The sequence below is a fragment of the Tursiops truncatus genome, chromosome 9 (assembly GCF_011762595.2).
Source record: "Tursiops truncatus isolate mTurTru1 chromosome 9, mTurTru1.mat.Y, whole genome shotgun sequence".
NCBI lineage: Eukaryota > Metazoa > Chordata > Mammalia > Artiodactyla > Delphinidae > Tursiops > Tursiops truncatus.
In genome coordinates this window covers 63,258,473-63,284,304 of record NC_047042.1, presented here as the reverse complement: position 1 = coordinate 63,284,304, position 25,832 = coordinate 63,258,473, and the positions used below count along the sequence as shown (strand labels likewise).

Below are 25,832 nucleotides of genomic sequence, written 5' to 3'. Positions count from 1 at the left end.
AGAGTAAAGTACATGACTCTTGTTACTTGTGTACAGTACACAAGTACATTGAATGGAAGATTTCCTGTCAGTAAATCTAATCTTAAGTACATTTTGCAGGAAATTTCTCTTCAGTTCTATTGAGCACCTGCAGTGTGTCAGGTTTCCTACTAGGTGCTTGACACTGAGGTGTGTCTTAGGTATGAATTAAGCATTATGCATATTTCACGTATTTTGGTGTATACAAATAAATAATGGCAACAGGTACAGAATATAGCATGTTTTTGCATATTTAACTATAAACACACATTGGCCTGTTTTTATTTCTAGTTATCACTTTGAAACAATCGTAACACATTTTGTGTTCTCAGATATTCAGAAACTTCTGAAAAGATTTAATTTGGGTTCATGTATTTATGTTTTGATTCTAAGCATATTTTTGCCAGGTTTGAAGTAGATTTAGATCTGTATAGGTACTATACTTTGGGAGTCTATTATGTACCTGGAAAGAAATAAGATTTGATAGAGGAGAAGTATTTAGTTGATCTGTTAAAAACTCATTTGTAGTTTATTCAAGGAGTTAGTAATATTTAACTTAAGGAAAATCTTATAACTATTAGACACCTGTCTAAAATTCTGAAATTATTATATACTTCTTGGTTCTTTGGTAAATCAGAACCAGTCATAGAAATCAATCATAGAAATTTACGTATGGAGATTCTGTTTTCAACTTTACAGAGTGACTAACTGACCTAAAATACTCTGGATAAAACAGGGCTTCTTGAAATCAAATGAGCTTGTGGTGATTCTATGTGAAACACTGAAAGTGTGCTGAAGTTTAGATTCTTGAGAGTCTTATTATTTAGAAGTATTTTTTTGGTACCTGAATTTGTGTCTATAAGTATTAACTGTATGCTATGTTATTTTCTGCATGCAGGGTTTACTGGCAATGAAACCATGTTTCCTGAAAGTAAATGTATCTGAACTTAGTTTATGGGTAAGAATCAATCTATTTGAATGTATATGTTTTTCCTTCTCCAAAATATATCATTGGTTTTATGTTTTACTTTCAAGGAACTATCCTATATAATGCAGAGGATCTAACAGTTTTATAACATATTAAGGCTCAATTTTAATGTGCCAAATTGCTCTTTTTGTGAAGCAAGTTAAGATTAATATTGGATAGGTAGTTAAAGAATTTCAGTTTTATGTATGACCCATGTTTTTTCTGAGGAGCAGTGCATGTGTAAGAAACTGTTAGTAGAAGGGGAATTTAACTGCAATTGCTGTATAAATCTGCTATAAAATATATTAATTTTGACAACAAGATTGTGTATATTTTTCTTTTTGATGATAGCCCCTTGATTTTGGAGTAACATTCTTTAATTTAAGGTGCGTTTTTTTTTTGACATTTTCTCTTGGATCTAGAGATAGTTACTTCACGTGTGATTAAAGCATTTATTTTTTTCTTCCTAGGCTATGTCTGTGCAATGGCTATATGATGCATCAGTTTAGTTTTGTTTTGCTATATTTTTCTTTTGTAGGTTATCCAAGGATGTTTTTGGTTATTTGGAACTGTCATACTCAAGTATTTGACATCTAAAATCTTTGGCATTGCAGATGATGTAAGTGTATTTTTGCTTAAACTTGGAAGACTTGAAATAAATCAAACAGGCTAAGAATGAATTACTAGAGTTGTTAAAGTACTACTATTTAAGGCAAATTCTAAGGTGAAGTCTATTCACCTGTTATTTTATCTATTTACTACAATAGAGAGTAAATATGACTATGTCTGTAGTCCATTCTCCAAAATTAATTTCTTGACATAACTCTCATATTTTATTGGTCTTCCACAAAGATTTTAAAATTTTAAAGTAAGAAAGCTCTAGAGACTTAAGCTCAAATTTTAAGGCCTCTACAGTCATTTTTCTCTGGTTTCTTTATAATCCCCTTTTGTAACAGATAAAGATGCCATCTTCAGAGGCTCTTAAAGAATAGATCATATAACTTATTCTCTTTTTCTTCCAGTTTTCTAGTCAATGCTTGTGAAAGGTTTGTAGGTAATTTAATCCAAGTTAGTCTTATTAAGAGATATTATTGTTATTGGTTTTGCTTTTTTTTGGTATTTGGGTAGGAGAGAAAATAAAATGAGAAGAATTCTGCTTTATAACCGTAGAGATTCACTCTATCTATAATTTTGTATTGCCTATTTTATTTTGATGTTTTGGTAAGCACATTAATTAAATTAAAAGAGAGAGCAGGACACCAACCAACATGGAAAGAGTAAAGTAAGCCACATATTTTCTTCTGTAATTTATTTTAATTGATGGTCTTTCTTCCTTCTGTATTAGATTAAAGTTGTGGTTTTGAAACTGAGTTCTGTGAAGTTCTGGGACTTCAAGGACTCTTTGGTGGGGTCCATCTACTTCTCAGTCCCCCTGCCAGCCCCTCTTCACCCAGGATAGTCTTGCTTTAATCTCTTACATAGTGGACATTTATACATGTTTTCATATGAACAAAGGAATTGTTTGCTTAAAAAAGATGGAAAACAATGGGCTATTAAAGGGGTGGTCTACAACCTGTGAAAGACATTTTAAAAGTTTAAAAGCATAGTCTAAAATGCATTTATTTATTCATTCATTCAATGTACCTGCTATGTGCCTGATAGTAGAATGCATCCTAGAGATACAGAACTGAATAAGACATGGTCTAGTGGGAGACAGGGACAATTTCTAGCAACTATAATACAGTGTAATGAAAGCTCTGATAAAAATAAGTACAGAGTGGGACTTCCCTGGTGGTCCACTGGTTAAGACTCTGTGCTTCCACTGCAGGGGGCACAGGTTCTACCCCTGGTCAGGCAACTAAAGATCCTGCATGCCACATGGCATGGCCAAAAATAAAATAAAATAAAAATATAAAATAAAATTTTAAAAATTCAAAATGTATTTAAAAAAATTTATTAAAAAAAATAAGTATAGAGTGCCACAGGAATACCCAGGGAGATTCAGGGAAGGCTCCTAGAAGTCAACTGTGAAGATGAGCACTAAGTGGTGATGGAGTCAGCCAGGAGGCAGAGAATGAGCAGGAAGAAAAGGGAAAGAGCCCAAGTCCTGGGTTTATGGAATCTGTCTACTCATTGGGGGAAGACAAGCTGGTTAGAGTTTTAATTCAGGTTAAAGTGACTATTGTCATTTCTATCACAGCCCGATGTTGCACCAGGGCCAAAAAAAAAAAAAAAAAATGCTGTAAAAAGTTATTTCCAAATCAGAAATAAGTTAGTTGCAGCTTTAGTATTTCTAGAAATCTGTAACATTGATCAAGGACATCAATGTTATAAATAAATTCTTAATTTTAACATTGGTCAAAGGAAGAGAATGGCAAGGCCACACGGCTCTTGAGAAGCATTTCCACCCACCCTTCTCTGTTAATTAGACACACACTTCCTGTCCTTTAGGAACCCAGCGAGGCATTTCTCGGTCTATCCTGGATTTCCCATCCTTGCTCCTATCAACATTTTTCATGGTAAAATTCTGATGTTGTATACCAGGGAAGCTCAGTACTAAGTGCCCCAAGGTTTTTATTGGGGGCTGGTAACATAAGCATCCTCTGCCTAGCACGTTATCAAAATTCCAAACTCCCAGAAAGAATGTAGGTGTTCAGTATAAGCCACTATTATCATTTAGGGTGATGGGAGCCTTCCGGAATTCAAGTTCCCTGATGCCAGCTAAGGGTCAACCTTGCAAGCAGGTTTTTCAAAGGATCCCCTTCAGACCTACTATGTTAACTCTCATCTGAACAACAAGTTTGTCTCATCTTTTCCTTTCTGCCATGCCCACCTTGGATCTCCCATGAATATGCATACCACTTCCCAGTCAGTCATAGATTTGTAGAGAGCTTGGGCTCTCTTGGATCCACCAGCGTCTGTGGACAACTTTCCAGTGCACCAGGGATGTGAGAACTTGTCTCCTGTCATTGGTTGTCTCCTTTTCAGAATCTCTGTAAAATGTCTAGCTAGTCTGCCAGTCTACTGTTCACCAAACGAGTACTGTAACCCTAAGCTGGCAGAACTGTGAATTTCCGCCTTTCATTTCCTCCTGAGTTTGATGCTTTTACTGATGGTGCATAAATTTTTTGCTCTCTGCCCCCAAACAAGTCAGCTCCTTGCAGTAGCAAAGGTTCTGCTTTTCATGGCCAACCCCACCCGGGTAGGACCGTTGGGCTGACCAAGCTGGGGGAAGCAGAGGTGATGTAATGGTGGGAGGGAGCGGCCAAAGCAACAATGCCACAGACTCCCACTATTTCCACCCAGAGCTCATCAGTTTTTTTTTTTTGGTTTTTTTGGCTGCATAGGGTCTTCGTTGCTGTGCGTGGGCTTTCTCTAGTTACAGCAAGCAGGGACTATTCGTTGCGGTGTGCGGGCTTCTCATTGCAGTGGCTTCTCTTGTTGTGGAGCACGGGCTCTAGGCACGTGGACTTCAGTAGTTGCAGCATGAGGGCTCAGTAGTTGTGGCACGTGGGCCCTAGAGCATGCGGGCTTCAGTACTTGTGGCACATAGGCTCAGTGGTTGTGGTTTGCAGGCTCTAGAGGGCAGGCTCAGTAGTTGTGTCGTTGCTCCACAGCATGTGGGATCTTCCCGGACCAGGGCTCGAACCCATGTCCCCTGCATTGTCAGGTGAATTCTTAACCACTACCCCACCTGGGAAGTCCCTCATCAGTTTTTTTTTTTTTTTTTTTTTTTTTTTTTTTTTTTTTGCGGTACGCGGGCCTCTCACTGCTGTGGCCTCTCCCGTTGTGGGCTCCGGACGCGCAGGCTCAGCGGCCATGGCTCACGGGCCCAGCCGCTCCACGGCATGGGGATCTTTCCGGACCGGGGCACGAACCCGCATCCCCTGCATCGGCAGGCAGACTCCCAACCACTGCGCCACCAGGGAAGCCCCCTCATCAGTTTTTTTGTGAATGCATGTTTCTCCATTTGTTTTCCTTTTGATCAATTACTTGATCCTAATATGGTTTTTGACAGTTTTGTCCAATTTCATAGTTGTTATTGAAAAAGGGGATTTACTAACTTCTTCCTCTGCCATATCTGGAAGTCCCCATATTCACTGATTTTTGCGTGTTGATCCAGCCTTATATTTCTCAGATAACCTCACTTGTTTACAATGTGTTAGTTTTTCTAAATATTGCTGGATTTGGTTGGCTAATATTTTTAAGGACTTTTGCTGATATGTATGGGAATGTTAGTCTGCAGTTTTATTTTCTTGTAATGTTTTTGCCTGGTTTTAGTTTCAAGGTAATGCAGCCTTCCAGAATTATTGGGAAATGTTCAATCTCCTATTTTTAATGAGAATTTATATAGAATTGATATTATGTCTTCCTTAAAGGTTTGTTAGAATTTGACAGTGAAGCCCTCAGGATATGGAGTTTTGTTCATGGGAGATTTTTCTACTACAAATCCACTTTCTGTAGGAGTCTTGGCATTTTATGTCTTTAGAGGAAACTCACCCATTTCATATATATCATCAAATTAAAAAAAAATTATTGTAGAATTCAGTTAGCGAAAAATTCTTATTGAAATTTTTTGCATATATGTGAATTGGCTTTTATGCTCTTTAATTTTCCTTATTTGGATTTGATATTATATTAATCTGTAAAGACCTGCTTTTTATTTTTTTGCTATTTTTTCTACTTTCTATTTATTATATTAATATTTTCAAAGTACCACTTCTTTAAAGTCTTCCTTGGTTTTCTTGTATTGCACTTTGTAATTGAATTCTGTCACCCTCATTTCTTGTCTTCTCATTTCTTTGGGATTGTTCTGTAGCATTTTCTGATGCTTGATGGAAAGTGCTTGGCTCTTGTTTTCACCTCTCTTATTTTCTGATAAATGCATTTTAAATCTATAAATTTCCCTCTAAGTAGTACTTTTTTGTGTGTCTTACAAATTAACTATTTTACGACTTTCTTTTTAACCTAAAAAGCTTTATGTTATTTAGTTTCTAGCTGAAAGGATTTTTAAAGCCATTCCTAGTTACCATTTTCCAATTTTGCTGCATTTATGATTAGAAAAAAATAATTTGCATTATATAAATTCATTGAGATTTATTGTGGCATAGGATGTGAACATTAAAAAAACCTTGTGTTTGAGGGTAACATATAGTCTCTCTTTGTGAAGTTTGTATTCTCTGTTTGTGAGCTTATTAATATTGCTCAGATTTTATGTTAACATTTATCTGCTTTTTCTACTTTAGAGGGAAATATTTAACATTTCCAATGAACACTGTCAACTTTTTCTTCCTACAGAGTTTTTCAGTTGTTCTTCTATATGCTTTGAATCGATACTGTTAATTGCAAATTGCAAATATTATATGTTCGTGATATGTATAACCTTGCTTTGCTGTTTGTTTTATCAGCATATAATGTCATTTTGTTGTCTTTTTTCATATATTTTTGTTTGAATTTAGTTTTGTGAGACATCACAGTAGCTAACCCAGATTTCTTTGGTTCATTTTATTTGGTATATCTTGTTCTCTTCGTCTGTTTTCAACCTTTCTGCAACCTTTCTGCATACTTTTAAGTTTGTCTTTTGTAGATAATATGATATTGAATTTTTCCCCTTAAATCCAACTTGAGCATCTGTCCTTTAGTTAGTGAATTTAACCTCTTTACATTATGGCAGTTATCATTATATTAGGACTTACTTCTTTCATTTTATTTGAGATTTTCCAAACATTTTACTTTCTTTTTAGATTCTTTTCCTTTTCAGTGGTTAGGTACTTTGTGTATTTTAGACCTATGTACTCTCCCTCCTATTGATTTCTTAAACTTATCAGAATACATTTCTTCCCCAGGAGACAGAGCATTTGAGATTCTTCAGCATATCCCATCACCCTTTATAGTTCCTACTCACTCCCTGACCCCCTACTTCATTTAGGTATCGTTTAGGGTTTTAGTCATGATGTGTTTCAGTTATAATTTATCCCCTTTTCTATGGTTCTTGCTCTTCTTGCTCTTTTAGACAATAATGAATTGAAAGTTTGGCAAATGTTTTCTCATTTGTTAAATGAAAACAATTCCAGCTTCCTCACATGGCTTCTTGTGGGAAGTAAGTTAGGTGATATAACTGTGAGCACTTGGTGACATATGAAGAATTACACAGTTGCTGATTGTGAGGCAAAAGTGTGTTTTATTCCAAGGCCTGCCCATTTTCTACTTCTTTCAAAAAGTCTTTTCCAACCGCTTTTCAGAAATCTGAATTAACGTTTGCTTTGCTTTGCTCTATCACACGTTGTCCCTTTGTGATTGACAGATGCCTGTGTGTGTTACCAAGCCTACCCGATAACTGTGTAGTGTATTTCACCAGGTTTAACACCTTGAGCAGGGAAAACCCAAGGGTAAAAACCTTTGGAATGTTGATGATGGAGCGTGGACGGCAGGGTGTTGTTGGAGCTATCACTTGTCAGCAGTTGAAGGGAGACTGTGAAGTTGGAGGGTCCAGAAGTAGCCAGGTGTGGGAACAGCGAGCTCTGTCATGCAGTGGAAACTATTTTTAGGTACTATTAAGATTAAAATGCATTATTACAATATACGGCATAATCTAATGGTACCTCCCTTTATTCCTTACTAGGCTCATATTGGCAACTTATTAACATCAAAATTCTTCAGTTACAAGGATTTTGACACTTTACTGTATACCTGTGCAGCGGAGTTTGATTTTATGGAGAAGGAGGTAAGATGTGATTTCTCCTTTCTTTCCTTAGTTTTTGGTCCATTCATTTTTCATAAAGGGTGCTCCTGTTATTCAGACTCTTACCTCTGTGCTCTTATCTCAGTTTGAAGGAAAAGGAAAACCTGGCAGCTTAAAGGAAGATATTCCTATTTACATTAGTACAGCTTCCTGAAATATATAGTCTTTTCTTATTTTGATAATTTAGAAACATGCATTCAGTCTAGCAATAGTTTTTAGGATTGAGTAAAAACAGAGGCATTTCAAGTCGCCTCTTTTTAGGGATAGCATTAGTTCAGTGAAGCTCTCAAGCTTTTAAGTTTCCACTCACTTTGTGATTGTTTGTTTGAATGATCTCATTGCTTTGAAATATCATTGAGTATAAGTTTTTCATTCCAACAACATTTTGTTCCTAAAACTATATTCAGGTGTTTAGAAGGAAACCAGAGAGTAGTTTAGTGGATAGTGAGACAGAAGTCTGCGATATTACTTGATGTTCTTGAACAAGTGGCTCTCATTCTTGGAGTTGTAGCTTACTAGTTTCTGGTAGTATGCTACAGGTAGATATTGTGAGGACGAAAGGAGATACATAGGAAAGTACTTTGATATTTTAAGATATTTTATATTAAATACCATTTTGTAATACTTTATGAGCTAGTTTGGTTCAACAGACGTGTATATATATGCCTTTTTTTCACACCACCCATGTGGCCCCGATTTATGATGATATTTTATTATCTGTCAGACATTTTTCTTCAAAGCTGTGTGTGTGTATATATATGGAAGTGGCCAACAGTCCTCTGTTGACACATTCATTTTCCCCGATCCCCACTGGGTCAGCCCATGTCCTAAATTACAGACCAGTGGAGGAGAGTGCAGCACACAGCAGACTTTTACCAACCAGACATTCTGAGTTGAGCGTGTCCTGCAGATGTACTGTTTGCTCCAGTGACCTATCAGTCTTCATTTCCTGTGTTCTGGCAAATGGTTTTGATAAAAAGTGTACAAATGATAGTGTTGAACCTGCTGAAAGAAACTAAGGAAAAGTATCTTGCAAGGCTTTAAAATGCACGCTTAATAGCAGATCAAGCCTCTTTCAAGGAGGTGGTAAAGGAAGTAGAGTATAGACATCAACAGAGAAATTAGGACTCAGTGGAAATCCTTTAACATTATTGAGGATATACACACCTTTACAACCTGAGAGTATGAACCATCAGTTATGTGATAGAAGAAATTGTTTATTGAGGCATAAGATGCCTTCAGTCAATTTGAAGAAAATGGCAAAGCTGTGTCCAGCCTGCCATTCCTCATCTCCATAGGTACCTTCACAGGGACGATGCTGTAGAGACAGGGCACGGTGCCAGTTCAGAGAGGGCATCTCTTGTATGGTACGTCCATATAGTGGGGAAGAGGGAAAAATTTAACATGATATCATACCGATATGGAAAGACACTTAAGATGTATAATGGGATGAGCAAAATGGTCCGATCTTATTGACCTATAATTAGCACACATAGAATAAAGTGTAAGAGACCAAAATTTTAACAATTGTTTTTTTTTTGGTGGAGAGATAATCAGTGATTAACTTTTTTTGTAATTTGTGTCTTCTAAATTTTCTATAATAATCATATTCTAATTGTATTGTGCTACTAAAAAAAAAGTTAAAACAGTGAGGGGGATCTTTGCTTTTTAGATATGAAAATGGAAAGCAATAGTATTTAAAGTACAGGGATACCAAAACAGGAACATTATGACCAAAAACAGACAATGCTGGATAGACCCATGTGTAGGTACTTAACTATGTTTATGTGTATGTACTTAGTATGAAGTGAAGAGAGCACCACATAATATATCAATAAATGGTTAAAAGATGCATTGTTTCATGAATATTATTTGAAAAATTGAATTGGGGTGGGGAGTCAGCTTAAGGCCTTGTATCATATTATACACCAAACTTCATTTCAGTTAATGTGTTAAATATAAATGAAGCCTGAAAAATTAATCTGAGAAAAATTTGAATGAATATTAACTTCATTATTAATGAGCATAATACAAGTGCAAAACATATATGAGAATGATTAATAGATTTGTCTGCATGTAACTTAAAACATCTGTACATTAAATATTATAAAAATTAAAAAGGAAATGACTGGGATGATTCTTGCAATAAATATAATAAATGAAACTAGAGATTAATATAATTAGTATAGGAGCTTGTTCAAATCAATAAAAAAAGTTACCAAGGGCTCTCACCCTTTCCCAGCACCAAAAACACATCCCCCCTCCACCCTCCCCCACCACATATGCAGAAATGAGCAAATGTGAACATACAATCCATCCGGGAGGAAATGCTGATAACTGATTAAAATGTGAAATTCATTGTCTCCTTTATTTTTTCTCCATTTTCTAGTTTTCACAATGAGCATATGTAACTTTTATGCTTAGAATAAAATCAACAATTACAAGAAATATTAAAAGAACTTACAGTTCTAATAGAACACACACACACGTGCATACATCTCTCTCTGTGTGGTTTGCATTTGTTCTGTGCATACCCTCTCTCTGGTGTATCTTTTGGCATTGAGGAAGTTTTATAATTTTGTTTCCTTTATATTAATACTTGTATATATTAACCTTAGTCCCTTCTATTGGTTTCCTCCTGGGAGTTATACTGAACTTAGCTAGTCGTTTCTTGCCCGATGCCTATTCCCACCCATTTCTAATTTATTGTAATACTATAATCAGGGAGATTATTTTGCTTCTTATATACTCTCCCCCTTTTACCCCATTTTTAAGAGTCCCATTGTATCTTCATTGTCAGCACGTATAACCTCTCATACTCTTCTGTCACCTTTATATCCCCGTCATTGTCGTAGTTCTGTAGATCATTGTTTTTATTGTACACTATGAGTTGTAGGATCGAAGAACACATTTCTTGGCTGTGTGAGGATTACTCTCCAGTGGATTCCTCAGGAAGGGCTCATGGGAGCAGTAATCCCTGAATTTTTACATGCTCAAAATATTTTATCAGTGGCTTTTATGTGTGAAGGTCAGTTTGGCTAGATACAAAATCTTTGGCTCACCTATCTTTCCTTGAGAATCCTAAATAAATTACTCTACTATCTTCTGGTCTAAAGTGTTGCTTTGAAAATCTGATGCTAATATGATTTTCTTTTTAAAAGAAATATTTAAAAAACACCTTTTAAATAAACTTTTAGAATATAATGTTAAAATTGTTTGAACTCCTTATTAAATTTTGTTAAATACTTTTAACACAATTTTGACATACTTCCTTTTTAAACTAAACATCTGTATCTTACTACTTACATTTATTGTTAACTGTTATTAGCAAATGTCTAACTTTTAAAATAATAAAATAATTTTAGGGGACTTCCTTGGTGGTCCAGTGGTTAAGACTGTGCTTCCACTGCAGGGGGCATGGGTTTGATCCCTGGTTGGGGAACTAAAATCCTGCATGCCATTCAGTGCGGCCAAAAAAGTAAATAAAATTTGAAAGTTTAGATCTATAAAAAAATAGTTTTAGTTATGACTTTTGTGTAGGTTAAAACATAACTTAAAAATTACAAAATAGAAATATATTTATTATTTTAAAATAATAGCATGCAAATGTTTATAAAGGTAAATAGTAAAATGAAAACATAAAAATTCTCTTTTTAATGGAATTTCTAACTCATGAAGAAGCATTTTGTATAATGAATTATGAAAATTACTTGTCTAATACAGAATAGTGAGAAAATTGGACTAAGGAGAGGGAAATCAGAAAATGCTACTTACTGTATACTTTGTAGAATTAAAATGTACCAGCATTTTTAATATGGTTGAAGCTAGATTTCTCTTTATAAACATATTGGGGAAAGCATACATCATTTTACTTAATGATGTAAGATTATTTGTCTGGGGGAAAGTGTTGGTAATAAGCAAATCAATTGCAATTTAGAAATTTCAAGCCCAGGATTGTTTAAGACTGTGATCTCAAATTATCGAGAAGTGTATAGAATTACAATGTGTGGGGCTTTTCTAATAAAAAAAATTTTTCTATAGTTTTTTATCTGTTACCAAAGAAAACGTAAAAATGTTTTTATTCCTCTTATAAACATTAGTCATTATTGTGTGTATATGTGTGTGTGTGTGTGTGTGTGTATCTGGAGATCATGGTTATGATTTTTATCCCAGATAAAATGCACAGTAAAGCTCATGCCATTTAAAGGATTTCTGCTGACCCTAGGTGAATAATAAGTTATGCTCTCTAGTTAGAAAAGTAGTGTGCAAAAGTGAACAATAGTCTTTCTAGTCATGTTTTACAAGTGTTTGGGAACTGTGTTTGTTAGTGTTTTCAACTCAACATTTTGGGCAAGTTCGTTTCTATGGAAATGCACCTTCATTTTTACAATGGGAGTCAGTGAGTAGATTGGACCCTAGATGGGTGAATGCTTATGTTTCTATACTAACATGTTTTAAAATTCACTTGGATCATGATCTGAAATTTCATTTGAAATCATCTTTTCTTCTAACAAAACATCTCTTTGAATTTCAGACTCCACTGAGGTATACAAAGACATTATTGCTTCCAGTTGTTCTTGTCGTGTTTATTGCAATCATTAGAAAGGTAGGTCTATCACTTAAGAGCACTTTCTCATAATAGAACATTTTCTTATTTCTTCATTTCTTGTGTAGTTACATATACTAGGCTACATGTTAATCTAATACAATATTTTATATAGATTTATTGAAACACATTCTGTATTTTCTTACTAATAGCCTTTGATGAACATTTATAAGCCTTAAAAACATTGTGCTAGTTGCCAACATAAAGTAGATCTAGGGAAAGGATGCTCAAGTTTTGATAGTCATGTATTTTGAAAGATAGGATCAGAGGAACCCTCTTGACGCAGATACAATTGTTTTTGCTTATGTGAATTATTACTGATTCACTTTTAACTTTTATGTAATATTTCTTTAAAATATTTAATATATGCCTTTCTAAGTCATTTGTGCAGTATTCATTAACTTCTGGATAGAGTTTATTATTAATCAAAAGGAAAAAATAGAATATTAACAGTGTATTACTAAACTTGATAAAATAGACTCCCAACTTGACTTTGATAATGAAATTTTAAGTCCACATATAAATCAGGCCAAGGAAGTTCCAATCTTCAGTAAAGAGTGATGTAATAGTCCCTCTTTTCTTCTTTTAAGAGTTGGTGAACTCTGTAAGTACAGGTGTTTTAAGAGAATGAATTGGGGTTAGTCTGTAATCAAAATGATAGACCCTAAAAGTTTTCTGATTTGTAGCTATTATTTTTGTGTTAATACAGTGTCATATATTTGTAGAATATTCTGTACTATAATTATTATTTACATCATATATTTGTAATCTCCCCAAACATTTCATCTACCTTATTTCAATTGGTTCTTCAACAGCATTATGGGGTACACAGATATTATTATTTCCATTTTGACAAGTGCAAAATTATAAGGTCAGTGAGGTTATTACCAGCCTCACATCATGTCCGTTAAAAAAGCAAGGGAAGAGTGAGAATCAGACTGTACCTTTACCCCCCCTCATTGAGTGTTGTATAGTATTCAGCTTTGTAGTCTCACAGCACTTTTTAAGTCTTGTCAGTTGATGGTTAGTCAATTTCTGCTGTATGCCAGGCTCTGTGCTCTTTGCTTCCTTTGTTTTCTTTATGTGGGTGGGCACCCAGTAGGTAATAAAAAAATACTAGATGTTGGCAATCCAGAATGTATTAAAAAGATAGCAACCTGGATGGCTAGAGATGATGAAAATGACTAGATTGGGGTCAAAGAAAGTGGGATGTTTGATGTAAAGAAGAAAGACTTAAATGGAAAGAGGATAATTCTTTTCAAAGACTTAAAAGGCTACCACTTGGAAATAAGATTATACTCATTTTGGCTCCTTAATATTATGGCCAATTCTAAGAGTTAGGGCTTTTGACCAGCATTGATCTGGACTGATTAGGAAAGTGTTATAGGTTTAATCAGCAGCTAGGTGGTTCTTCCAAGGGCTGAATTAAAACCTATCAGGCAGTGTCACAGAGGACATCCACATTGGGGACAGGATTTCAGATTAGATGACCTCCCAGTGACTGCTAAATATGAAAACACAGTGTTTAGTTAGTTGTGCTTATCAGTCTCTGAGCCAGTTCTCCAGTTATGTGTGTGTATAATTAAGAAGAGGCATTGCCAACAACCTGGGCATGGTGGAATTCTCTTAAAGGTGAATCGGAAGCCAAAAGGTGAAGTTTCAAGACCCTTCTTAGTTGTTGTCCACCTTTAGGGAGATCATTTAATCCTTCTGAGCCTGTTGCTCATTTTTAAAATGAGGATAATAAAACTTATCTGAACAGGGTTGGATATAGATATGATGAAGTACTGTACAAACGTAAGATTTTGTTGTTGTAATTACTATTTTCTGAATTACTTCTTATCTCCATACTTCTGTATTTTTAAGTAAATAAAAGTTTGAAAGTTTAGAAGATACATTATTTGAAATTTTCTTTTTCCCAATACGGCTGTTATAAAATGTTTAAAAATCTATTCGCAGATTGTTAGTGACATGTGGGGTGTCTTAACTAAACAACAAACACATATAAGGTAAATATGCCATTAATGATTTTGTTACCTCCTCTGTTTATTAAGTAGTTATTTACAGTATATTAATTTTATAGTTACATGTTGTACACTCAACATTTGTTAATTGATGTTTCGATTGTTGCCATCCCCCTTCTCCGCTTTTCTCATTATTCCCCATTTATGTAGAGCTCAGCACATCACTTGTTCATTCCCCAAATCGCATCCAGTATGATCTGACTGTAGCCCTATACTAATCTATGCTTGAAGGATACAGCTTTGTGCTTCAGTTTGGCAGGGAAAACAAATTACTCTGTTGATGGTTTTAGGACCAATGGACAGCTTTTTGAGAGAAGAGCAGGAAAATGTAAAAGTGGACCCACACCTCATTTTTACATAAAATAAATTCCAGATGGAGCAAAGATTTAAATATAGAAAAAAAAATGAAACTCCCAAATAAACCAAGAGATTATTTTTATAATTTTAGGGTTAGAGATGCCTTGTTAAGTATGACATAAAGCCTATAAGCTAGAAAGAAAGATTGACAAGGTTGACCAGATAAATTCTTTGGTTTGGTAAGATACTGTAAGCACTGTTCAAAGAAAAATACAACTTGGAGAAAATAGTTGGAAATTATAACAAGCGCCTAATGACCATCATACATAAAGAACTGCTATAAATTAATAAGAAAAATACTAAAAACCCATTTGAAAAATGAGTGAAAGACTCAAATGGGCAATTGAGAAAAAAAAAAATTCCCATTTTCCCTTTTCCGCTACACTAATGTCCCACAGATCTCCTTTCTGCTCTTTGACCATGACAAGTAGTTTCCTGCCTCTGCAATTTTGCAGTGGTTGTAGCCTAAGTCCGTAGTTGTGCCTCCTGCTTTCCGCAGCCTGGCTTGGCATGACTCACTCCTTTAATCCTTGCTTAAATGCCACCTCTTTCAAGAAGGCTTTCCTGACCATCATTTCTGAGTAGATCCCTTGTCTCCTTCCTTGTTATTCTCCACCATCACACCCTTTTTCTTTCTCTCGGCATTTGTCACCGTGTGTGCTTACATACTGATGTGTTGCCTGTGTCTCCTGAAGGGGGATGGGGTCATTTCTGTTCAGTTCAGTGGTTTATATGCAGTGCCTGGCACATAGGAAAGAATAGTAGTTGAGTGAGCAAAGACTTACGCATGACTTACAGATACATGAAAAAGTGCTCCGTCCCATGGTAAAGATAAAAGTGAAAGCCTTTTTACTTATCAAGTTTGTAAAAATTAATAATACCCAGTGCTTGCAAGCGTGGGAGGAAGTGGGTGGTAGGGCAGTTAGGCAGTACAAGCAAAACATACGGTGGGCCTGTCCTTTAACTCTGCAGTTTCACCAGTGCAAATGTGTCCCCTAGAAATGCTCACGGAAATGCAGAGGTGATGGTACAGAGATGCCCACTGTGGTGGTGTATGTAATGTGGAAAATGTGAACAACCAAAATATCCACTAGTGCGGGATTGATTTACTTATGATCCAGTCATAAAGTGGAATTTCTTTATGGAAATATTTCATCATACATCCTTGAATTAAAAAATTACAAGACATATACATGATGATTACACTTTTGTTTAAAATATAAAGATTTTGTATGTGTCTTTGTACATCGGAGGGATATGGAAGGATAAAACTTGTAACTGTTAGGAGCATGGGATTAGAGGATGGAGCAAAGGAAGTTTTAATTCTAATTTCATTCTTTTGTGGGATTTTTTTGGGGAGTAGAGATTATTGAATTTGTGTGTCTATATATTTTCTTTTATAACACACAGCCTTATCTATTGTTCTTTCACCTCACCAGTGATAAATTATTGCATGTACTCTTGAGACAATCCTTGTTCTCGTTTAGAAACAATTTACTGTAACTGTGCCCTTACTTCTACCTGATGCCTTTGAGGGCCAGGGAAAAGAAAAAAGCTTCTGGTATGTAATGCCAAAATTTCTCTTCAATTGAGATGAAGTTTTTTTAAGAGTTCAGAAGGGGACTACCGTTATAACTATACTATGCACCTCTGGAAGAGAAAGGTGGAACTTTTCACAGAAACAAAACAGTCTTTTCAATAATAACTCAACTATAGAAGTAACTATAGAAAAGCACTGAGCTTCACGGGGCTCTCAATTCAGGTAGGATCAGAGCTTTTTGGAAAGGAGAATGGCACATCGACATTTCATTTTGCATAAGTACCCAAGTCATATGCCAATGTAAAAAGGGGAGAGGTAGGACATACATTTTAATTCTCAAGGTGTGAGTATCAGTATCTCCTTTATTCAGGGAACTAGGGGATAAAGTAGGATAGAGACAGCATGATGAAGTAGAAAATATATTGACTCTGAAACCAGTCAATATATAGACCTGGCTTCGCCTCTTACTACCTCTGTAACCTGTTTTCCTTAGCTGCCAGTTAGGATAATAAACAGTTGTAAGTAGGATAATAAATAGTTGTAAGATCAGAGTTAATGGAATGTAATGATCATATTAACATTTTAGGTGCTCGGTAAATGGTAACTGATAATTTTTACTTGGCATGAAAGAAGAATAAAGGAGGATCCATTTCACTTCCTTCATTTGCCCAGTAATTTTACTGTTTGCTAACACATCAATATATTTGAAAGCAAGTCCTCAAATCAGATTGTGTGCTACCTATTCAATTAACCTACCTAATTGAATCATTTACTCATTCATTCAAAAAAAAAAAGATTGAACTCTATGTGCTAGGCATTGTTTTCTAGGTCTTGGAAATATATCAGTGTTTAGGATAGAGAAGGTATGTGTTATCAAGTCGCACATTTGTGTCTCTGATCCAGACTTCTCCCTTGAACTCCAGATTTATACATACGATTCCCTGTTTGTCATTTCTACTTGGGTGTCTAATGAGAATCTCAAATTTTGTGAACGCAATACTGAGCCTCAGAATATGCTTCCCTGTCAGTACCGTTCTCCTGGATCTCCCTCATCTCATTCTGCTCCTTGCTCTCTCTTCTCCCTAATCATGCCGTCTTTGTTGTTAGCCTATCAGGGAGCCTGCTACCATGAGGCTTTGCCATGTCTGTTCTCCTTGCCTCAAGTGCTCTTCTTCCCTGAGGGATCCTCAGGCTCAAACTCTCAGCTCCTTCAGGCTATGCTCAGATGTCACTCAGTTGGTGACCACACTGATAATATATGCCATCCCAGTCACCCAGCACTCCCTGCATCTTTTACCCTGTTTCCTTTTTTCCCCACAGTATTTATCGCCATGTGATGTATGTTTATTTGCTTTTTGTTTGTCTCCTTCAACTTATATGTAAACTCTGTGAGGGCATGGATTTTTTTCCATCTTGTTTACTGCTCAAGGCTCAATGAAATTGAGTGGATGGATGGATTTGTACCTGGTCCTCCTGAAGGGTTCATTTTAGTTAGGAGAGACATATGATAATCAAATAAACCAATAAGTGAAAACTGTGTTTTCTGTGAGAAGATAAAACAGGGAAATGGAGTGGGAGTGATCAAGGTAAGGGGCACTGAATATGGGAGTCAAAGGCGGCTCTCTGATGTTTTAAGGTATAAAATTAGTCTAGTGTGACTGGAGCACAGTGATCAAGAGGGAACCTGGTAGGAGATGAGTTTCCAGGATGGGAGGTGGGGAACCAGATTAGGAGGACTATGTGTAGCATGGTAAGGATTTGAGAGTTTACTTTAATTACAAAAAAACCCATAGCCGATTGGAAAGTTTTAAGTAAGGGAGTGAGTGGCATGTCTGGATTCCCATTTTCAAACGGTTGCTCTCACTGCTGTGATGAGACTCAACACGGGGTCGGGGTGCGGGAAGGGGACCGGAGTGAGATGTGGGGAGGATATATGGGCCTATAAAGATGCAGCCTTTCTTAGGAAATTAAAACTGTCAAGCAAAGGTAAAGCTGGCATTATGTGGCTATTTTTATATTCCAGAGCTGCTGCTGAAAAAAAATCTTGTGTGTGGCTTCCTAAATTGTCCCTAAAGCAGCTAGAATTTACGGCAGAGCTGAGGGGCTGCTGAGGACAGGAAGTAGGGGTATGGGACTGTGAGGGCTGCAGAGTTTCTTTTCACTCCCTGCTTTGCCAGGTTATATTACCAGTGAGGTACCTGATACACAGCCAGCGAGCCTTGTTGGCCTAATAAATACCCGTGTAGTCAGATGTGGGATATGCAAAATAAACTGTTTTAAAAGACTGTAGCACCAGTTTTGGTTTATAACTTTCAGTTATTTTGATTTCATGTATGTGTCCTGAGGGCATATTACAAAAGTTGTAAAACTCATATTTGTAAGATAAAAATGCGTATGATTGAAGTAAGTGCTTCAGTAGTGATTCAATGATAGTATTTCTTTTTCCATTTCAGAAAACACCAACTTGATCATGGAGAGGTAAAGACTTAATATTACCAAAATTTGGCTTGTTTTAATGTTTGTATATGTTTGGATTTTTCTTTCTAGTTCCATTTTCTAACTTTATTGGTAAGTCAGTAATCATCTTCAAAATAGGCCTCTATGTGTTTTTACGAGAATACTACAAACATGACCATTCATTTGTTAGAGCAGTTAGGTAGGAAACTCATTTGGTCGGCTCTGATCATCCTCAAGGTAATAGCAGTTCATTGCTGGAGACCATTTAGACGCGTTATGCAGAGTGTCTTTCGCATGATTAGGGATCACTTTTCTCTCTGCTCACCTTGCCCTGAGGCCTCAGAGATGTGACTGGTTGCTGTTCTCATCTCCTGGTGATTCAGCCTGGTTTTTTTTTTAATTGAGGTATAATTGACATATTATGTTAGTTTCAGATGTACAACATAATGACTAGAATTTGTATATATTGTGGAATGATCACCATGATAAGTCTAGTTAACATCCATTACCATACATAGTTACTCAAATTTTTTTTCTTTTTTTTCTTGTGAAGAGGACTTTTAAGATCTATTCTCTCAGCAACAGCATGGTGACTATAGTTCATGATACTGTATCTCATATTTCCATCTGGTTCAGAAATGTGGGCTTTATTAACCCTAGGCTTCATTCTGAGCAGAATTATAGGACCACTTCCCTTAGGGACTTTATAATTTTAGCCCTCTAATAAAAGGGACAAGTTTGAAAGTGAATTTTAAGACTTTCAGAAATCAAAATATTGATTATTATATTAAATATTATTAAATATTATTTCAGAAATCAAAATATTGTTACTAAGAAAAAGTACCCTTTTCCATATATTCACCAATTTAACAATATATTCTTAAACTTCACAAATAGTAGGAGTAAAAATATTTTCTCTTTCTTTCAGCTGGTTTATCATGCATTGCAGCTGTTAGCATATACAGTTCTTGGTGTTTTAATTATGAGACTAAAACTCTTTTTGACGCCACACATGTGCGTTATGGCTTCCTTGATCTGCTCAAGACAGGTGAGATGATTGTTATGTTGGCATTATAGCTGCTATGATAATTTTACCCCAGCTTTTGTTATTGAGTGGCCCTAAAATAATATTAAATGACCCAAAGTTCTTTAAATTGTTTATAATTAAAGTTCTTCATGGTTTTGTACTAACCTTTCCTAAGGGGTAAGGGCCAAAGCAGATCCCTTATCCTTTTAACTTCTAAAATAGTCCTTGGTGTACAACAAACACTCATTCAGTGCAGGCTGAATTCATGAATGATAACTACAGATATTGATAGAAAGCAGTGATCGCACAGGGGCCCACACTCAGAAGGACTCTGCACCTAGATTGATGCTCTGCTGTTGCTGTTTTGAACTTCTTAAAAAATGTCAGACAAGGAACCCACATTTTTTTTTGTTTTTTGGCTGCACCACATGGCATGTGGGATCTTAGTTCTTGACCAGGGATTGAACCCATGCCCCCTGCAGTGGGAGCATGGAATCTCAACCACTGGACTGCCAGGAAAGTCCCAAGGAACCCACATTTTTATTTTGCACTGAGTCTGGCAAATTATGTAGGTAGGCCTGGCCTTACCCGAATCTGGGAGTAGAGCAAGTTGACAGAAGAGTTTCTTAAATCATGTCCCACCTATATTAGGCTAATGGTAGAATTGTTTTGATCCCTCAGGTTATTGTTTCTGGAACTTTTCCTTAGAATTATTAGTCTTGTATCAGGGATTCTAGCAGAGACTGTATTCTTCTCTGGGAAGTTGGATGCAGGCTGGTTTGTACTAACAGTTGTCAATGTATTCTTAATTTGGTTTCAGCTGTTTGGATGGCTCTTTTGCAAAGTACATCCTGGTGCTGTTGTTTTTGCTGTGTTAGCAGCCATGTCAATACAAGGTTCAGCAAATCTGCAAACCCAGTGGAATATTGTAGGGGAGTTCAGCAATTTGCCGCAAGAAGAACTTATAGAGTGGATTAAATATAGCACTAAACCAGGTAAAAAAAGGTCATATTATTTAGCTGTGGTTTTCCCTACAGTTTTATGTACAACTGCACAATCCTCAACCCAAGTTACTTCCAATGGTTTTACTTCCAGGAAAACTGTGGTTTTCCCTACAGTTCTATGTACAACTGCACAATCCTGAACCCAAGTTACTTTCAATCTTTCTAAGCAGTCCTGCTTCTAGATTATCCAGAAAGAGAGAGATGTCTGTCTTGCTTATGTAGTTTGCAAAGGAAATGTTACATCTATTTTCTTAGTAATTTATTTCTCTATTTTACATAAATTCTAATTTTTTTCAAAGTATATACAAAGTTTTGCATGGCACAATTTAAAATAATTTATGTTATCCTTATTTTCCTAATTAATTTTTAATCTTAGCCCTTCACATTCCTTTTTGAAATGAACTCATGGAATGTGATATTTTATTCATGTATAGAAAAAGAGGTTTTTGTTGTCATCTGAGTATCAAGTGACTGAATATTAAATCATCTTCCAGAATTCCTAGGTGCTATAAAACTTCCCTAGTCAATTTGTTACTTCTTTCCTAGAAGCAAGAAAAGACATTAAAAACAAACAAAAGAAACAGAAATCCTCAATGATGAGACATATGATGAGGCTTTATCTTCCAAGGAAAATAGTTTATCCAGGCTTGGTTGCTGACCACCATTTTATTAGCTACCTGACTTCATTCTGGTTCTGTCGTTGACTCTGTATCATGATTCGGGCCTCAGCTTTTTCACCTGGGAAGTAACTGATTTGACCAGAAGGAGACCCCTTGTCATGCTCACCAGGTGTCTTCCTAAGACCTTCCTTCCTGCTTTGCAGATGCAGTGTTTGCAGGTGCCATGCCTACAATGGCAAGTGTTAAACTCTCCGCACTTCGGCCCATTGTGAATCATCCACATTATGAAGATGCAGGTTTGAGGTTAGTACACAAATATCACATTGTTGAAAACAAATTTTTCTTACAAAGAGTGAGTGAGGGAACCAGCAAAATAATGAGAAGTGTTTCAAAAGGATATGGTGAACTGGGGTTTAGAGTTTGGGGACAAAGAATGCTGAAATAAGATGGCTAAGTTCAATACAAACTGTTAAGGCCCCATAGGACAATAAAACTACAGTCTTTGGGGTTATCTTCTCTCCTAGGCAGTAAAAAGAAATCACCCCATGTCTGTTTTATACAGGTTACAGGGCTCCAAACACCCAGGTCCTTATTAGTTATCATCACCTTTTAAGCTCCCCAGAAGATTCACTAGCCTATAGTTTTTATTAAGATTTTCTTATAGGCTATTTTTCTTGAATTCTGAGGAGTCAGTTGAGATGGAATCCCATTCAAAGAGGATTTTTTTCTCATTTTCACCAATATAACCTACTAGAATGATCTTGTTTTTTTGTTTTTTTTTTTACTAATTTTTTATAAGTTAGAGTGTTGTGTTCTCTTTGTAAAGGAAATAGATTTAATTTTCATGCAATTTCTAGGTTGATCAGCTAGTCATTTCCTAAGTAATTGGTGAATCCTTATTAATATTTTGTATAACAGCAAGTCATACCTTTTATAAATAAAAAGCTTTTTCATTAAAAAATCAATGTTAGCAAACTAATTTCCAGAGCAATTTTATTGAATAAGTTTCATTTTTTGTATTTTGTTTTTTTTTTTAAATTAGGAATAAAATGAAGAGCCATTTAATGCTAATCGTTTGTTCTCAAAGTTAGGACTGTTGTACCTTTAAAGTAGTCCTGTAGTTGTGTCTGTGTAGCTCATACTCTTACTTGTGATAGAGTGATGGAGAATTTAAAACAAAAACAAGCACTCAAACAAACCAAAAGACTAAGTTTGGAAATGAAGAGATTCATTAAACTGAACTTTTTCTCTCAGGACTCTTGTGCTACCTGTGCTTTTCTCCATTGACCTCCCCAGTGCCCCTCAGCAGGAACTCCTGTGCAGAATGTTCCCTTGACCTGATTCTTCTGTACAGTCTTTCTTCTAGTTCCATTCAGTGCTTTTGTCCAGATAGGTTGATTGCATTTTTTTGATCTTGAAAATCTTCTGCCTAATTATTTTTCTTTAGAGCCAGAACAAAAATAGTATATTCAATGTATAGTCGAAAAGCAGCTGAAGAAGTGAAGCGAGAATTGATAAAGTTACAAGTGAATTACTACGTTCTGGAAGAGTCCTGGTGTATAAGAAGATCCAAGTGAGTACTCAATACAGTATTTTATATTCAGAAGACATTAAAGTTAATTCAGTCTCATGGCAAGTGCTTTACTAGTTGTATGTGTGAGATGTATATAATAGCAAGGTATAAGCAGAAAAAACTTTTTTGATAATTATTTGGAGTCTTTTCTTTTCTAGTCATTTTAAACATCTATTTATTTTATAATGATTTACATGTGCACATTACCTTAAAGGTATTGGCACTTATTGATAATTTCCCAAATTGTTCATATTTGCCTTTGCTGTTTTTTTGAGAAACTTTTATTTAAAGTTGGATGTATTTTCTTTCAAAAGACTTGTGGAGTCTGAAACCAGATAATGGAGAGTCTCATTATAATGAAGTCAGGCAGCTTCGTCCATACCACATCTCTGCACCATACCATATCCTGTGATAGATGGGACCCCCTCCCCCCAGCATCAACTCAGAGTGAACTTCTTTCTTTCTGTTTTGCATCTTATTTGAGTGGGAAAATAATTAACCTTACGGTGACCCGTATTCTCTTGGGTTTATAGTTTTAAAAAGTATCTATTTCCACAGAGAAGTTCACTAAGCAGAGTAGAGCAATAAGAGTAAGATTTTAAAAGCAAATGTGAATTCTAAAGTTGACTATTTAGAAATGTTACACTTGGGTGACTAGACAGCAGATGATAGCTTGCTATTAAAATATCAGAGCATTCACCCCATGAGGAATACAAAAAGGAATAGTTTTATCAGAAATCAAGGATATTTTATGGAATACTATTATTTTTAAAATTCTCACTACTCTTTAAGTAAGCAGAAGTCTCCAGGAGATTGCTGTATCTGTGGCTTAATCATACTCATTTACTATGTATTTCAACAATACACAAGGGTGTTAAGATGAAATGATTAAATATTGACTTAGGAGTAAAGATAGTTCTGTGACACAGTACCTATCAAGCATTGCCCACAAGGAAACTCAAATAAATTTTTATTGTTGAATGATTTTCCATTGAATATGTCACAGGTGATTTGAATTTAATCAGGATCTACAGAAAATGTTACTGAGTCATAATTTAGAAAACGCTTTAAGTCTTTATGAACGTAAGAATATATGTGAAACTTATATACATAAACTTTAACTTTGTTATATAAATTTAGGACAAAAAGTCATAAGCATCTCTCATAACAATTTGATGAAGACACTGTAATAAATGAATGGTGGGCTGACATTTGCAGTCAGAAGGACTGTTTTTTGGCAGAGATTTCCACCAGCATTGGGATCTTCTTTACTGACTTAGGGTTTACTCTCCAACTCTCCAGTTCAGTGATGCCAGCCTGAAACACCTGTAGGTTACTGGAACATAAAAATTATTTCATGACCTTTTTTCTCCAAGCTAATGATGAACCTTGATTCAAGATTCTTCATTTTTTCCTAGCCTCCTGCATAGTGTTTTGAATATGTGGAAATTGCAGAGGCTAAGGTGCTTCATTCTGAAAAGAAAAAAGGGACTTTCCTGGTGGTGCAGTGGTTAAAAATCCGCCTGCCAGTGCAGGGGACATGGGTTCAATCCCTGGTCCGGGAAGATCCACATGCTGTGGAACAACTAAGCCCGTTGATGTTGATGGAGCTAAGATGTTGATGGAGCTCCTTGGATTTGCATAGTTGTAGTAGTCTCATGTTCTGATGGGCAGAGCACTGGTTTTTGTACACAAGAAAGGATCAAAAGACAAATTTAGGAAGTATGGCAATAAATCTTGCACACTAAACAAAGTCAGCAGTAAAGTAACTGGCTTCTGATCATCTCCATTTAGAGCTCACTTACAGGCATTAAGACTGAGAGTTGAGAGGGGTAGAGGTGTGTGCCAGCTTCCCCGCCTCTGGACCTTGACTTGCCCTTGTTGTATTTGTTGCAGCAGGAGTGGGGAGGGAGGAAGCTGAAGAAGTGGCTTCCATTCATCTGGTTTCCCTGCTCAGTTACTGAAAGAACACTATCTACTACAGGATTATAAGTCTCAGGAAATCTTAGATAGGTGCACTCTGCTTAAAGCTGGAGACAAAACACAACTGTGCTTTCTGTCCTGACAGGGAAGCAGGTGGAGGGCTCAGACAGAAGAGGAGAGGGAAGAAGGACTAATACTTAGCACATACCTTTGCAGAAGGAAGAACTGAGTTTCTGGCCAGAGAGCTCTCTACCAGAATCGGGATCTTCTTTATTCCCTTGGCCCTCACTCTCCAATTCTTTCTGTTATGCCAGCCTGAGACAGCTGTATGTTACTGGAAAAGAAAGCTGTGGCAGAACAGGGGGAGCAAGTGGGGAATTCAAATAGGAGAAGAAAGGGAAGAGGGACTAATATCTATCTGGAGCTTAAACTGTGCTTGGCACCTTGGTGGGCACTGTATTTATGTGCTCTCATTAACAGAGTGGGTTAATTGTGTGCTTGATTATTCCTTAAATACTTGATACCCTGTGTTCAAATACAAGTAGAAAAATATACTCAAATGCAAGTTGTAGATGAGTTTTTAATTAACTCCTTTTTTATTCTCAGTTCTCTGCTCTCTTTCTCATTAATTCCCATAATAGAGTTGACATAAAATTAAAATACGTGAATTCAGAAGAAAATTATTCAGATTTTCACTAATGCCATTTTAAAGATGTAGCTGGCTGGCCTGGGGAAACTTCAGAAAACTCGGAAAAGGACTAAAGGATGTTAGACAGAGCTCACAAAGGCAGCTCTTTGCCCTCTTCTTTTCCTGAAAGCAATTGAACTCAGTAGCTGGTACTTCATATATGTTTTACTCTCTACTGTCATTGGCCTGCAGTGTAATAATGGTTTGGCCTTAGTATGTGTGAGAAAATTAAAACATAGAAAATCCAAGTTCAGTCATATTTTCGTACATCGATAGAATCTAGTGT

General features: G+C 36.0%; 1 protein-coding gene across 6 annotated transcripts in view; it reads left to right on the top strand.

Annotated features, from left to right (window-relative positions):
- DPY19L1 (dpy-19 like C-mannosyltransferase 1) overlaps positions 1 to 25,832 on the top strand; it is a 95,833-nt gene that overhangs the window by 63,417 nt on the left and 6,584 nt on the right. For 5 of the 6 annotated variants that reach the window (XM_019925678.3, XM_019925668.3, XM_019925657.3 and 2 more), the window contains 10 exons: positions 917 to 976; positions 1,524 to 1,604; positions 7,608 to 7,709; positions 12,262 to 12,333; positions 14,293 to 14,342; positions 18,708 to 18,732; positions 19,640 to 19,759; positions 20,559 to 20,733; positions 21,566 to 21,665; positions 22,810 to 22,935. In XM_019925678.3, the coding sequence (XP_019781237.1) occupies positions 917 to 976; positions 1,524 to 1,604; positions 7,608 to 7,709; positions 12,262 to 12,333; positions 14,293 to 14,342; positions 18,708 to 18,732; positions 19,640 to 19,759; positions 20,559 to 20,733; positions 21,566 to 21,665; positions 22,810 to 22,935 (911 nt within the window). The remainder of the gene's footprint in view (positions 1 to 916; positions 977 to 1,523; positions 1,605 to 7,607; positions 7,710 to 12,261; positions 12,334 to 14,292; positions 14,343 to 18,707; positions 18,733 to 19,639; positions 19,760 to 20,558; positions 20,734 to 21,565; positions 21,666 to 22,809; positions 22,936 to 25,832) is intronic. The other variant, XM_019925688.3, reaches the window with a different exon arrangement.